The sequence below is a fragment of the Sciurus carolinensis genome, chromosome 7, assembly GCF_902686445.1.
Source record: "Sciurus carolinensis chromosome 7, mSciCar1.2, whole genome shotgun sequence".
Taxonomy (NCBI): Eukaryota; Metazoa; Chordata; class Mammalia; order Rodentia; family Sciuridae; genus Sciurus; species Sciurus carolinensis.
Window position 1 is genome coordinate 133535545 of NC_062219.1, and position 16416 is coordinate 133551960.

The window sequence follows — 16416 nt, forward strand, 5'->3', positions numbered from 1 at the left end:
AGGATTCACTACTGTGACAGGAATAGATCAGAAGGGAAAGCCAGAATAAGAAACCTGAGAGTACATGCTAAAGGTGCCCAGCAGATAAGACAGACACCCTGGGATTGCCCATTTAAGCTCAATGGCACATTTGCAATGACAGCCTTAAGTGCCAGAGTAGAAGCACTTGAATATGAGTCTTCTAAGAAAATCTTTCAACCACTCCATCATTCATATCTCTCTCTCTCTCTTTCTATCCCTCCCTCCATCCCCACCACCTCTCTCATTGTCTGAGACAATAAAACAAAATGGATCAGAGAAAATGCACTAGAGTCTGACTCCAGATTAAGATCTCAGCTCTGACACTCATTAGGTGTCCTCAAGGAACCTTATTTGGTCAAGTGTAAAATAGGGAGACAAGTTATACCCGTCTCTCTTTTTTTAAAATTTTTTTTAGTTGTCGATGGATCTTTATTTTATTTATTTATATGCAGTGCTGAGGATCAAATCCAGTGTCTCACACATGCTAGGCAAGTGCTCTAACACTGAGCTACAACTCCAGTCAGATAGAGATACATAAAATGCCTAGCAGAGTGAGTAGCACAAGAAGTTAAGGTATGAACCCCTTGTATTCATGTCACAGTTCTCTAGGGATCCTTGATGCTCAGGTTGGGAGTCACTGTCCTAGAAAATAAGTAAAAAGCTTAGAAGAGCAGTAAATTTGATCAGCAAGTATTTATGTGGCAGTTCCAGAATTCAGCACTGTGCTACGTGCAACAACAGGAAGTCAATGCAACACTATGTAAGCAAGAAGACAATGCTGAGGGCACATGTTGGAGGGAACTGAGGAATAAGACGCTGAAGCAGAGAGCAGGAGACTGAGAACAAAGGGGGCTTTTTCTCTTGTTTGTTTGTTACTAGGGATTGAACTCAGGAGTGCTTTACCACTGAGCCACATCCCAGCCTCTTATTTTTTCATTTTGAGACACTGTCTCATTAAGTTGCTTAGTCTTGCTAAATTGCTGAGGCCATCCTCAAACATGATCCTCCTGTCTCAGCCTTCTGAGTGGCTGGGATTGTAGCTGTGCACCAGAGAGCCTGGCAGGTGTTTAAAATTGGAAATGAGCCAAAAAAATTGTAGTCAGGGCATGCTGAGCATGGTGCTTCAGGAGACACCCCCCCACACACACACATACCTGTTGGCAGCCTACAGGACAAACTAGAGTGATGGGCCTCTTTCAAGTTTTCCTAGTCACTCAGTACCAGATAAGTGACCCTTCTCAAAGAACTAAATAAGGTTCCATTTCTAACCTGCACTAACTGACTGCTAGTCACTTAAATTGTATAAGCGATACACACAGCAAATTAACATCTTTACCAATTTCTTGACAATTCTAAAAAGACTGCTACTTTCAAGAGATTACATAAGTTTAGCTAACAGTTGAGCTTTGGAGGTAGTCTAAGTTTCGGGGAAAAAAAGAATCATCTGTAGAAAGGTTTCCAATATTATAAGAGAGGACAGGGCTGCAGGGGTAGAACATGCATACAAAGTCTTGGGTTTCAACCCCAGCGCCACCAAAAAATAGAGAATGAGACAGTAGGTAGGCCCTGAACTATCTAACTGCCTGATATTATGAGTTTTCTTCCTCAACTTCAGATCCTTCTCCCAACCACTCCTCTTAGTTTCGAAACACCTGTTTTAATTACTTTACACAAAACAAGATGCATAATAGGTAGAAATTTATCAGGATACAGAAGTTGAAATTGTCTAATATTCTGGGACTGTGTGTCTGACCAGTTTCAACTTCTCCTTTTCTAATGCTAGGGAGCTTTGAAAGTAGCTTCGATACACTAGACACTTCACAACTGTCTGACCTCAGGCAAATTAAACTCTTAAATCTCAATTTACACATCGACGAGGTTATTAATAGGAAGTTTATTGTAAGGACCAGTAAGTTATTATTAGCCATGTAACTGGAATATAAAAAGCACAATACATATTAGCTATTATTATCATCTTTACATCTTCTTTATTTCAGCAATTAGTCACCCAACTACCAGGAGCTATCCAAGGACACACATATCACATTTTTTTCTGTAGCATTATGTGGATATGGCTATTTCATCACCATTGAAGCTTGATAAGACCAGTGGTCTGCCTCACCTGCTGCAACACCTCTAGGAGAAGACTGTCGCAAACTAGGCACTCAGCCTGCCATATAGGTTCAGGACAGCTCCACCTGACTACCCCACTGAAGGAATTCATTTCTTTGTAAAGGAAACGCTAGCATCACTTGTGCGCTTCTCCGTGAGAAACCTTCAAAATGCGATCATGAATCTCAAAAGTTCATGTGATTTAAACAGTTTTTTGTGAGTTCCCCCCTTACCCAAATATTTGCTAGTATGTGACTCCACAGCATTACTTTCTTTTCTATCTGGAAATCTGGTGAGGGGGAACGAAGGCAGCAAGGCAACCCCTTCCCTGCTTCCCAGGCACTGAAGTTAAGCAGGATGACTCCACATCCATATTCACAGATAACAGGTTCTTTCTCCTTCCTGGGCACTAAGATTTGCAAGAACGAAATTCCAATTGCACTCTCAGGCTTAGCGATACAAGCCTGCAGTCCACCTGGTGGGCAGGTGGGCGAGGGTAATCCTGCCCAGTTATTGATCACATTCCGTGCTCATAACCCCCAGAGGAAACCAGAAGCCCAGGAGACATTTCGCGCTCCCCATATGCAACACACTCCCCGCAGCGCACTGCCGTCCCACCTCCCGGCAGCAGACACCTTCCGGGACGCCCAGAGAGCTGTTCCTGGAGACGCAGGCAGCCCCAAGCAGAGGGAGCGCACGCACACGTGCCTGGCAGCAGCAGGCCAGGCCCGCCCCCGCCTCCGCACTCACCTGGCCGGTGATGCCAGTGATGAGCGCCACCTTCCTGAACTTGCCCATCTCGCCGTCCCCGGAGCCCCGGGGGCTCGGGCAGCGTGCCGGCGCGTGTGCCATGTCGCCGAGGGCAGGCGGGCGTGCGGCCCAGGGCTGGGCAGGGCGGAGCTGAGCAGAGCGGAGCTCGGGCGGCAGCGCCGGCTGGGATGTGGGGGTGTGCCGCGCGCGAGCCGCCTGGCCCGGCTGCAGGCGGAGGAGAGCGCACCGCGCGGCCGGTCGCCACAATCTGACAGGGGCGCACGGGAGGCCGGGCGGGGAGGGCCAGGGGCGGGCCGAGGCGGGCCCCGCGGCCGGGCGGCGGGGCAGCGGCCTGGCGGGCGCCGCGTCATCCGCGTCAGCCCGCTACGCTGCCGCGGCGCCTGCGGCAAGCCACGCCCCCTTGCCGGCGGCCGCGCGGGAGGGGCGGGGCCTGCTGCGACCGCCTCTGGTAAAAGGAAGGCCGCGAGTTGTCGCGTCCGCCCCTCCAGCGGCGGAGCAGAAGGAGGAGGGGTTGGCCACCAGCGGCCTGGTCTCTGTCCCTGCGTCCTCCCCTCCGCCCTCCCGAGAATATCCCAGGAATCCTGCTGTCACCCGAGGATGCTGGGAGGAACTGCGGGCTGACCTTTCCGTTAGGAAAAAGCCCTGAATTCCACATCGAGTCGTCCCAGGACCCGGGTTATCGACTTTAAGAAATAATACCTGGAAATCTGTTGCATTGACTCTTTGAGTCTGGTTTTATGTTACTGGAAGGACACTAGCGTTACAGGGCCCTAAATGGGGTCACAGATGTAGGGAAAGACTAACTTCAGCGCTACCCTGGCTTTCTGACTTTGGTCTTTTTCTGAGGCTTAGAAGGGCGCACAAGATTCTCGATTTAAAAGTACAGTATTCTAGTTTGCAAGACTGGCTGTGCAAGACAGGAAAGTTTGTAGCCACCACCCATGTGCAGCATAAAGAAATGACAAGAAGACTGCACGGGTCAATAAACCTGGAGTGGCAAATGTTGACAAGTAATTCAGATGCAAGGCGGGGTCCCAGCTTTTCGTCTGTGGGTTTTAGCTTGCATTTGGCATATACACTTGGGACATGTAAAGGAGTGCAGTGCAGGTGACTCAGATGTGAAGGGAAGTGAACTTCCCTGCCTCCACTGTGCTTATCTGTACATACTCCTCTCCCCCAATAAATAACCTCAGATAATCGCTTTAAATCACAAACTGATTTACTGACACAGTGCCCAGCGTAACATACAGGATATGATACAGACCTGGAATCCCCAATTAGGAAAACTCAAGATTAAGTCAGTCCCTCCCCCACCCCTCAGGAACATTCCTTAGTTTTATAGACAGAATTGTCTGGTTTCATACCTTGACTCTGCTTTTGGAATTCTGCAGTAAGAATGAGACCCTTAAGTAGAGGAAACGCATTCATTTAGAGGAATTCAGTATAAGCAAGAAATGTCGTTTAAATATACTAGATTATCTTAGAAACATATTTGTTTTCATGTGAATTGACTCTTTTCAAAAAATTATTGAGCAAAATCTATGTTCAGAGGAGATGTTTCCCATTTCTCCCACAACTTTGTAAACTATCCCACCACCAAACACTGAAAATTCACCTATCCTAGTAAAAACTGTGACAGTAGAGATGTTATCTTTGCAACTTCTATTTGAGGTCCAGGTCCTTGATGTCCTGAACAAAGAATTGAGCAGGACACACAGAAGTAACAGGCAAAGTACAGGTTCATTGAAGGCGAAGATGAAAGTAGCACTCCATAAGATAGAGAAGAGTGGGCAGAGCAAGAGAGAGAAGCTCACAGCCCTGATATCTGGAAATTGGTGTCTTATGTGCTGAGGTGTGAGGTGTTCTTTTCCCCATATGGCCCTGATCAAAGACCTTACCGGATTTGCTCTCACTGGTTATTTTAGAACACCGAAACTATAGCAGGAGTTATCATGGGCAATAAGTCTTCAGTAGTGAGAGTTGTCAAAGTATTGGGATGTCATAAACAGGGTCATGACACATCTCCCTGTCTTGTCCTCCAGTGACATTTTTCCTATACCCTGCCTTGGCTTAACGTCCCTGAACTCCTGCCTAACAAAAATCATAGAAATAAAATCAATATTGTTAAGACCTGAAAATAAAATATTTATAAGATATGAAAAAAATAGTTACAAAATATTGATGGTCAGAGATGAAAACAAGGATAATTTTCTAGAAAATTTATAAGACAGGTGGTAAGGCAGTTTATTAACCTGCTAGGGCTTCCGTAACACAGTACCATGGAGTAGGTGACTTAAACAACAGAAATGTATTTCCTCACAGTTCTGGAGGTTAGAAGTCCAAGATCAAGGGTTGATTTCTTCTGAGGCCTCTCTCCTTTGCTTGTAAAGCCATCTGTTTCATGTCCAGGTGGTATTCTTCCTACATATGTGTTTGTGTCCAAATTTGATAATCTTGTAAGGGCACCAGGGATGTTTGATTAGGACCTTAACAAACTCTTTATCGTAATTACTTCTTTAAAGACCCTATTTCCAAATACATTCACATTTTGAGATACTGAGGTTTAAGATTTCAACATACAAATTTCAGGAGGAAAAATATACACCCCATATCAGAAAGTTAAAGAAGAAAAGAGATTTTTCTGGTTCCTTTGGTTTAGAGGTAGGAAAGGAAATTTGTGGTGGGGTGGATGTTGTAATTTTCCATGGGGTATTAGGGGAACATAGCCATCAGCACAGGGTCTGGGTAGCATGAGGTTGATTACATTAGATAGAAGGAAAGTTATAGGTTATAGAATAATGGAAAGCTCTAGGGGCAATCGTCCTAGTTGTGTTTTACTCTAACATTGTAATTCTCAACCATAAGCAATTTTGCCCCCCAGGGGACATTGAACAATGTCTGGAGACATATTTTGGTTGTCCTAACTAAATTTGTGCTGTTGGTATTTATTAAGTAGAGGCCAGGTATGTTGCTCAACCACTCACAATGCACAGGACAGTCTTTTTCAACAAAGAAATATTTGGCCCAGAATGTCAATATAGTTGATCCCCTGTATCCATGTGTTCTGCACCCATGGATTCAATCACCCTCTATTATGCATTATGAGGTTAGTCCTACAATATTTGTGACTGTACTGAACATCTATAGACATTTTTCTTCTCATCATTCCCTAAACAATACAACATAACAACTATATACATAGCATTTACATTATATAAGGTATTAGAAGTCATCTAAAGAGGATTTAGGGGTGGGGTTTTATCTCAGTACCTGAACACTTGTTTAGTATGCATGAAACCCAGGTTCAATCCCCAGCACTTAAAAAAAAAAAAAAAAGTATATGGGAGGATTATGTAGATATATGCAAATACTACCCCATATTGTATGAAAGACTTGAGAATCTGGTATCTATGGGGGTAGGGGAGGGAGGGGGTGTGGAAGGTGTATCCTGGAATCATCTACCTTGGATTTCAAACTGTGTTTGACTCTGTGTGCCACTGTAGTCCTAGGCCAGATGCCCAACTCTGGGGGTCCAAGCAAATCAGGTCCAGCCATCCCGCAAAAACCAAACGATGAAACGAAATGGTAAAGGGCAAGAAAGGAACGTTAATCAGTACAACTAACCAAGGAAGTCAAAGGAGACCAGCATTTCCAGTTTGGTCTTCAGAGATACAGGCATGAACTCCTGGGTTATATAGAAAAGGGGCACCAGAAATATGCACAGTCAAGCAGACTTGGTTAAACTGTGTTCTGGTTGATCATTTTCTCAGGATTGGTCACAGGGAGACTTGTTTGTGACAATAAGTTGCTGTTCTGTTGTGGGTAATTTGGACACATCACAAGACTTTTTATCCATCAGACATGCTGTTCCTGGAATCCAAGATGACAGACTTAGAGCAAAAGAGACAGATGCAAAATAAGCCAGAGATGCCATTTTCTTTTATATTTGCAGTTCCAAGTAAGGAGTTATTTTTTAGCAAAAGCAGCCTTGAAATCCTTGGGTATAGTCATGCATCCACTACCTCCATCAAGATACTGAAGAGTTCCAACACCACAGGATGCCTCATGTTGCTCTTTTATAACCACACCACTCCTGCCCCAACTCTAATCTCTGAAACCACCAATCTGCGGGTTTGTAAGATTTTTTTCCACTGGGCTACTATACAAAAAGAAACATACAGTTCATAATCTCTTGGAACTGACTTTTTCACTCAAACTCCCTGGAGATTCATCCAAGTTTTATATATTGACATTTGATTCACTTTTGCTATTGAGTAGTATCCCATGGTATGGATGTCAATTTTTTAACCACTCACCAATTGAAGAACTTATGGGCTGTTTCCAGTTTGGGACTGCCATAAATAAAACTGCCATAAGCATTCATGCACAGTTTTTTGTGTGAATGAAATTTTCACTTTGGCCTAGACTGGAATCTCATGATAATTTTTTAAAAATTGCTAAGTGTTCCTTACAAGAATTTTGTAGACATAGAATTCACTGCATTAAATTCCTTTCTGCTTGAAATATCTATGGCAGTCTCTGTGTCCAGCACTAAACCCTGACTGACATGGTGGCATAAGTAAGATTCAGAACTCCAGATTCAGTGCTCACACCTAAGATTGAAAGATTAATGAGATGATTACAGTATGTGAGTGTGATTGAGAAAGAAGGGTTGGAACAACAGAAATTATACAAAGGAGAAGGATAGACCATTTCCTTTTTACTTTCCTTCCACTTCAGGATTGGCACCAGTTTTCCAGTTTAAGAAATAAGTGGCCTTCCAAAAGCCAGTGCCAGACTACCCATGACTGCCCACCACTTTTGGACCCTGGATCGCCCACGCCCTGCACAGACTCGGCACACATGTGAGTCAGTGCTACAGTTCCCAGAGTGTTTTGAGGCTGATGAAGCCATCTTGAATTATCCCCGAGGGGGAGGCTGCCATCTTTGGGTGGGGCGGCTCCCATTCTGAGACACATGCTGGAGACTTGAGGCTCTTTGACAGGTATGTCATTTGCATTGGGATACTGAGGACTGGGAGGTTTAAATGGTGGATGACTGTTGTACCATAGATTTTTCTTCCATTTTTAATTTTTTTATTCTTATTTTTCCTCACTCTATTTTCCTTTCATTTACCTGTTTCTTTGGAGTCTCTTTCTCCCTTTTCTAATGCTAACAACCAACTTCTTTTGATCCCACGCTCACTCTTCCCATGATCTAGTACCTCTATATACTCTTTTCTTATCCCATTAACAGTTACATCCTACACCCCTCCCCATCATCATTATCCACCCTTAGAAATTGTAGAACTCATTGCAAGCCTATTGGCTATACTGTAGATAATAATCAAACTCATCCTGTTTATTGCAATACAGCTAACATCTTTATAGGGACTATCTGGTTTAGGACTGCATATTGTTTATATTGGGTGCAGCTAATATTGACCTCCCCCTCAAAGGAGAGGTATTGGAAACTTGCAGGGTCACAATAAGCCTCTGGGAGGAAACTAATAGCTCACATCTTCACTGCTATAGGGGAAGATACATGAACAACATGAAAAAGCAAGGGAAGAGAGTGTCCCTAACAAACCAAGATGCTATTTTGTTAGAATCCATTGACAGCATTGCAGTAGAAATGTCAGAAAAGGAGTTTGAATGTACATAATTAAAATTATCCATGAAGCTAAGGATGAAATAAGAGAGCAATGCAGGAAATATATGGTCACTACAGTAAACAGTTAAAAGAACAAATGCAGGAAGCAATTGAGCATTTCAATAAAGATATAGAGATTCTGAAAAAAAAAAACAGAAATACTTCAAATGAAGAAAACAATAAACCAAATTAAAAACTCAATAGACAGCATCACCAACAGAATAGATCTTGTGGAAGACAGAATCTCAGATAATGAAGAAAAAATATTTAATCCTGAAAATAAAGTTGACCAAACTGAGAAGATGGTAAGAAATCATGAACAGAACCTCCATAAATTATGGGATATCATGAAAAGACCAAATTTAAGAATTATCAGGATTGAGGAAGGCACAGAGATATAAAACAAAGGATTGAGCATTCTGTTAACAAAATAATATTAGAAAATTTCCCAAACCTGAAGAATGGAAAATCAAATACAAGAGGTTTACAGAACACCAAATGCACAAAATTCACCAAGACATATTATAATGACAATGCCTAACATACAAAATAAAGACAGGATTTTAAAGGCTGCAAGAGAAAAGCATCAGATTACATATAAGGGAAATTAATACAGGTATCAGCAGATTTCTCAGCCCAGACCCTAAAAGCTAGACATGCCTGGAACAATATATTTCAAGCTCTGAAAGATTATGGATGCCAACCAAGAATCTTTGCTACCCAGCAAAACTAACCTTCAGATTTGGTGATGAAATAAAATTTTTCCATGATCAACAAAAGTAAAAGACTTTAAAAATTGAAAGCCAGCACTACAGAACATTCTCAGTAAAATATTCCATGAGAAGGAAGTGAAAAACAACAGTGCAAGTAAGCAAACGGAGGAACCACCCTAAAGGAAAAGCCAATTAAAGGAGAAACCAAGTCAAGTTAAAAACCAAAAATAAGCCAAAATGACCAGGAATACAAATCATGTCTCAATAATAGCTCTGAATGTTACTGGCCAAAAGACATAGACTAGCAGATTGAATTAACAAGCAAGATCCAATAATATGATGCCTTCAAGAGACTCATCTCATAGAAAAAGACATCCACAGACTAAAGGTGAAAGGATGGGGAAAAATATATCATGCACACGGACTCAGTAAAAAAGCAGGGGTCTCCATCCTCATATCAGATAAAGTGGACTTCAAACCTAAGCTAGTCAGAAGGGATAAAAAAGGACATTTCATACTACTTAAGGGAAGCATAAACCAGTAAGACATAATGATTGTAAATATTTATGCCCCAAACTACAGTGCAGCCTTTGATCAAAAAAATCCTTCCCAATTCCAAGGAAAAAATAGTCCATGATACAATAATACTGAGTGACTTTAACACACCACTCTCACCACTGGACAGATCCTCCAAACAAAAACTGAACAAAGAAACTATAGAATTAAATAATACAATCAATGATTTAGACTTAATGGACTTATATAGAGTATTTCATTCATCATCGAGCAAATACACTTTCTTCTTAGCAGATCATGGATCCTTCTCCAAAGTAGACCACATTCTATGCCACAAAGCAGTCATTAGTAAATATGAAAAAATAGAGATACTACCTTGTATTCTATCAGATCACAATGGAATGCAATTGGAAATCAATGATAAAATAAAAAACAGAAAGGACCCCAACACCTGGAGACTAAATAATATTGAATGAGGGAATGATAACAGAAGACATCAGGAAAGAAATTAAGAAAATTCTTGGAGGTAAATGAGAACAACAACACAACATATCAAAATCTCTGAGACACTCTGAATGCAGTACAAAGAGGAAAGTTCATTGCATTGAGCTGATACATTAAAATAACAAAAAGTAAACAACTAAATGACCTACATTACATCTTGAAGCCCTAGAAAAAGAACAGGTCAACACCAAAAGTAGTAGAAGACAGGAAATAATTAAAATCAGAGCTGAAATCAATGAAATTGAAAAAAAAGAAACAATTCAAAAGATTGACAAAAGTTGGTTCTTTGAAAAAGTAAACAAAATTGTAAACCCTTAGTCACACTAATGAAGAAAAGGAGAAAACTCAAATTATTAGAATTAATGATGAAAAAGGAAACATCACGACAGACACCCTTGAAGTACCTAACATAATTAGAAGCTATTTTGAAAATCTATACTCCAACAAAATAGAAAATATTGAAGACATTGATAAATTTTTAGAGACAAATGATCCTCCCAAACTGAATCAGGAAGACATATACAATTTAAACAGATCAATTTCATACAATGAAATAGAAGAAGCCATCAAAAGCCTACCAACCAAGAAAAGCCAGGAACCAGATGAATTCTCAGCTGAGTTCTACAAGACCTTTAAAGAAGAATTAACACCAATACTCCTCAAAGTAGTACATGAAATAGAAAAGGAGGGAAGCTTTCCAAACTCATTCTATGAAGCTAGTATCATTCTAATACCAAAACCAGACAAAGACTCATCAAAGAAAGAAAACTTTAGACCAATATCCCTGATGAACATAGATGCAAAAATCCTTAACAAAATTCTGGCAAATCACACACAAAAACATATTAAAAAGATAGTGCACCATTATCAAGTGGGGTTTATCCCAGGGATTCAAATTTGGTTCAACATCCAGAAATCAATAAACATAATTTATCATATCAATAGACTTAAACTTAGGAATCATATGATTATTTCAATAAATATTGAGAAAGTGTTTCATAAAATGCAGCACCCTTTCATACTCAAAACACTAGAAAAAATAGGGATAGTAAGGAACATATCTCAACACTGCAAAGGCTATCTGTGCTAAGCCCACAGACAACATCATTCTAAATGGAGAAAAACTGAAAGCAAATCCTCTAAAAACTGGAACAAGACAGGGATGTCCTCTTTCACCACTTCTACTCAATATTGTCCTTGAAACACTAGCCAGAGCAATTAGACAGACTAAAGAAATTAAAGGGACACAAATAGGAAAAGAAGAACTCAAGCTGTCGCTATTTGCCAATGACATGATTCTATATTTAGAGGATCCAAAAAACTCCACTAGAAAACTTCTAAAACTAATAAATGAATTCAGTAAAGTAGCAGGATATAAAATCAATATGCATAAATCTAATGTATTTTTATTCATAAGTGATGAACCCTCTGAAAGAGAAATTAGGAAAACCACTCCATTCACAGTAGCCTCAAAAATATATACTTGGGAATCATCTAACAAAAGAGTGAAAGACCTCTACAATGAAAACTACAGAAAACTAAAGAAAAAAATTGAAGAAAACATTAGAAGATGGAAAGATCTCCCATGTTCTTGGATTGGCAGAATTAATATTGTCAAAATGACCATTCTACCAAAGGTACTATACAGATTCAATGTAATTCCAATTAAAATCCCAATGACATTCCTCATAGAAGTAGAGAAAGCAATCATGAATTTCATCTGGAAGAATGAGACCTCGAATAGCCAAAACAATCCTGAGCAGAAAGGGTGAAGCAGGAGTTATCACAATACCAGACCTTCAACTATACTACAGAGCAATAGTAACAAAAACGACCTGGTATTGGCACCAAAATAGACAAGCAGACCAATAGTACAGAATAGAAGACACAGAGACAAACCCACATAAATACAGTTACCTCATACTAGACAAAGGAGCCAAAAACATACAATGGAGAAAAGATAGCCTGTTCAACAAATGGTCCTGGGAAAACTGGAAATCCATATGCAGTAAGATGAAATTAAACCTCTATGTCTCACCCTGCATAAAACTCAACTCAAAATGGATCAAGGACTTAGGAATTAGACCAGAGACCCTGCACCAAATAGAAGACAAAATAGCCTAAATCTTCATCATTTTGGCTTAGGATCAGACTTCCTTAACAAGTCTCCCAAAGTACAAGAAATCAAAGCAAGAATCAATAAATTGGATGGATTCAAACTAAAAAGCTTTTTCTCAGCAAAGAATGCAATCAATAATGTGAAAAGAGAGCCTACAGAGTGGGAGAAAATCTTTTCCACACGCACTTCAGATAGAGCACTAATCTCCAAAATTTATAAAGAATTAAAAAACTTTACACCAAAAATACAAAGAACCCAATCAATAAACAGGCCAAGGAACTGGACAGACACTTTACAGAAGAAGATATACAGGTGATTAATAAATACATGAAAAAGTGTTCAACATCTCTAGTAATTAGAGGAATGCAAATTAAAAGAACTCTTAAGATTTCATCTTACTCCAATTAGAATGGCTATTATCAAGAACACAAACAACAATAAGTGTTGGCATGGATGTGGGGGGAAAAGGCACACTTTTACATTGCTGGTGGAGTTGCAAATCGGTGCAGCCACTCTGGAAAGCCGTGTGGAGAATCCTCAGAAAACTTGGAGTGGATCCACCTTTTGACCCAGTTATCCCCCTCCTTGGTTTATACCCAAAGGACTTAAAATTATCATACTACAGTAGTGCAGCCACATTAACGTTTATGGCAACTCAATTCACAATCGTTAGATAGTGGAACCAACCTAGATGCCCTTCAACAGATGAATGGATAAAGAAACCGTGGTATATATGGACAAAGGAATATTATTCAGTCATAAAGAAGAATAATATTATGGCCTTTGCAGATAAATGGATGGTATTGGAAACTATCATGCTAAGTGAAATAAGCCAATCCCACAAAACCAAAGTCCGAATGTTTTCCCTGATAAGTGGATGATGATATATAATGGGGGTTAGAGGGTGAGGAGTAAGAGAAGAATGGAGGAACTTTGTATTATGTTGAGGGAAGTGAGAGTGGGAAGGGGCGGGGGTATGAAAGATGGTAGAATGAGACAGACATCATTACCCTACGTACATGTATGACTACATGAATGGTGTGAATCTACATCGTGTATAACCATACGGACAAAAAATTGTACCCCATTTGTGTACAATGAATCAAAATGCAGTCTGTATAAATTAAAAAATAAAATAATAATAATAATAATAATAATAATAATAAAAGGGTAATAAGTAGGATTGAAGCACTGGATTTTGAAATAAAATCTTACAAAATCCAATTCTGTTGGACATGAGACAGTGTGGAAAACCCTGCTTTCCACTGGAAAAAATTACTTTGCATGAATCTTCTTTCTTAGCAGAAGCAGTAGGATTTTACACACAGAATTGGAAGGCAACAAGATATTCCTAGGGTCTTCATGAAATCCATCAACACAGTTTTGGAATACACCATTCTGCTACTATTACTGCAATCACACCATTACATTAAGATTTTTGGATGATGTATTTTTTTTTTAATTTTACTTTTCATTTTTTAGAATGAGAACTCACTATATTGCCCAAACTGGTCTCAAACTCCTAGGCTAAAGTGATCCTCCAGCCTCAGCCTCCTGAGTAGCAGGGACTTCAGGCACTCACCATGATGCCCTCACCTCAGTGTGTTTAGAAAAGGTAAGTAAAAGTGTTTAAAATAGTACTGGGGTTGTGGCTCATTGGTAGAGCACTTGCCTACCATGTGTGAGGCATAGGGTTCGATTCTCAGTACCGCATATAAATAAATGAATAAAATAAATGTCTATTAACATCTAAAAAATATATATTTTTTAAAATTATTTAAAATAATCAAAGACACTTATTTCTCTTACATCCTCATTCATTTAATTTTCACAAGATAGATATCTGTCTTGGGAAAATGAGCATTACAAGTTGCAAGTTCTAGACATAGATAGATAGATAGATAGATAGATAGATAGATAGATAGATATAGCTATAGATATATCATATATATAATCCTTAACTCTTTTAAGTTTTCAATTTTTTAAAAGTTGAACCAGTGGTTTTCAAGGTAGTAAAACTATTCACTGGGTAAGTTTCATTGGGAAAGTTTTTTGTTCTTATCATCTCAATTTCTCTCTGCTCAAATTCCCGGGAGCAGAGCCTTGGATCATTGCTGCCACTGTCTAATGCAAATCTCCTCTTAGGAAGCTCAGCATTGTTTTTCCATTAGTGGCATCAAACCCGGAAGGGTAAAGTATATGAAGCTTTAAGTCTTTTCTGGTCTCATTTTTCAACATTCTCCTCTCAGAATTTAAGAACATATACATGCCCACTCCTCCCTTTGCAACATTTCTTAAAGCCGTTCTCAATAAAAGTGGATCTCCAATAACATAAAACACTAGAGGTGAAGTAATACATTGTTTTTTAAATTAGATGAGGTAATAAAACACCCTTGCCTGCGTGTGGAAACTTTCCAGTACCTGGCTACTAGTCTGATCCTTCTAATATGTCAAAATTGCCTCAAGGTTAAGATATTGGTCTCATTTTTAACGCTGAGTACTTTACTGCCAGCAAAATCTTACCATTTTGTACTAACATGTTCAAGATGCTGTCATAAACCTCAAATGCTCCAGGCTGAGTCCACTACAACTAGTAATGGCTTCTAATCTTCCCTCTAGTACTTTGATGCTCAGTAAAGGTCTTGACTAGGGACCTATTTGTAGCTAGAATTATAAAAGTAAGCACTTGAATCCCATGCATCACAGATTTGCTAGACCTCCTGGAAGAGAATGTAAAGAGAATATTGATCCTAGTGAAATTTTTAGCATTTTTTTTTCATTTTGATTCATTTTTCTGGTGCTGGGGATATAAACCAGGACCTGCATGCACTCTACCATTGAACTACAACCCCAAACCCTAATGAATTTTTTAAGTGGTCCCCTCCTTCCCATCTAGAGAACTTCCATCACCCTCCGGAAGACAGGTCTTAGGGATTTCACATGTGGATAGAAGGGTGCTAAAGAGTGTCTGGGCTCTGTCCTGGATTGTACCCTAATCCTCAGTGAGTAGATTCAGTTGTGACATGATGATGGATAGGACCTCTAGATAATCTTCAAATGCACTCTGGGGAAATTTGTCCCAATTCTCAAATCAAACTATAAGTCCTACAAAAGTAAAGGACTCCTCTGGGAACCTCGCCAAAGAGCAGTAAACACAGGTGGGGAAAGAATCTTTAGCAACCACCAAGCAGTAGAGCTAATCGTGACTAAATTAGTATCAGTTATGGTCCTGGCAAGATGATTGTGAGAAACAGGCTCTCCAGTCCAAATCTAAGTGGACTGAGAGTTACAGAGAAAAGATATAGAGAAAGTGACACTTTCAAATGACAGTCTTGCAACATTGAGTGTTGGGGTACAGGCACCCCTAGAGCAGTTACAATCAACATCTTATCTCCTAGAGCACAAGGTCCCTCTCCTGGTTCCTCATTGGCTGAGTACCATGGATTTTACAATCTTCCAAATGTCACCTAGGTTTTACTGTCTCCTCCTGGGTAATTTAAAGAAATATACTTTTAGCTGTTCCCACTTCCCTCTGTTCTCTTGTGGTAGGAAAACTTTTCTGTGATTAACTGCATTTTGGCACATAGAAAGTTGGTCTTTGTTGGTCTGGCCAGGTCCCTTTCTCATCACCTCCTGTTTGTCAAGGGGCTGGGAATCTGCCGCATTCAGGTGTTAACTTGTGGTAACCATTTGTTCTATTTCCTCTTTAGCTGATTTTCTTATATCCTCAGTAATTTTACAGTTAAGGCTAAATACTATTTTCTGAAAATGGACCACTGGACTTTCTATTTCTCACAATAACCATGGCAATAAATAGAAACTTTGACTTGACTCCCAAGTCAAGGGGTATTTAGTAAGTATTTAGGGAAAGGATCATGAGGTAGTGATTGAGTCTAAAGTCATGAGGATAATTCCATTCCCCTCATCAGTGAAGGGTTTGGGCAGAAACATGTGAACATGTAAACATGTGATATGCAGCCCCAGCCACTGAGATGTGATGGGTGAGGT

General features: G+C 40.0%; 1 protein-coding gene across 3 annotated transcripts in view; it reads right to left on the reverse strand.

Annotated features, from left to right (window-relative positions):
• Positions 1–3261, reverse strand: part of Gmds (GDP-mannose 4,6-dehydratase) — a 604350-nt gene extending 601089 nt beyond the window's left edge. For all 3 annotated transcript variants that reach the window (XM_047558608.1, XM_047558605.1, XM_047558607.1), the window contains exon 1: positions 2884–3261. In XM_047558608.1, the coding sequence (XP_047414564.1) occupies positions 2884–2985 (102 nt within the window). In that variant the 5' untranslated portion in view covers positions 2986–3261. The remainder of the gene's footprint in view (positions 1–2883) is intronic.
• Between the last annotated feature and the right edge of the window lie 13155 nt (positions 3262–16416).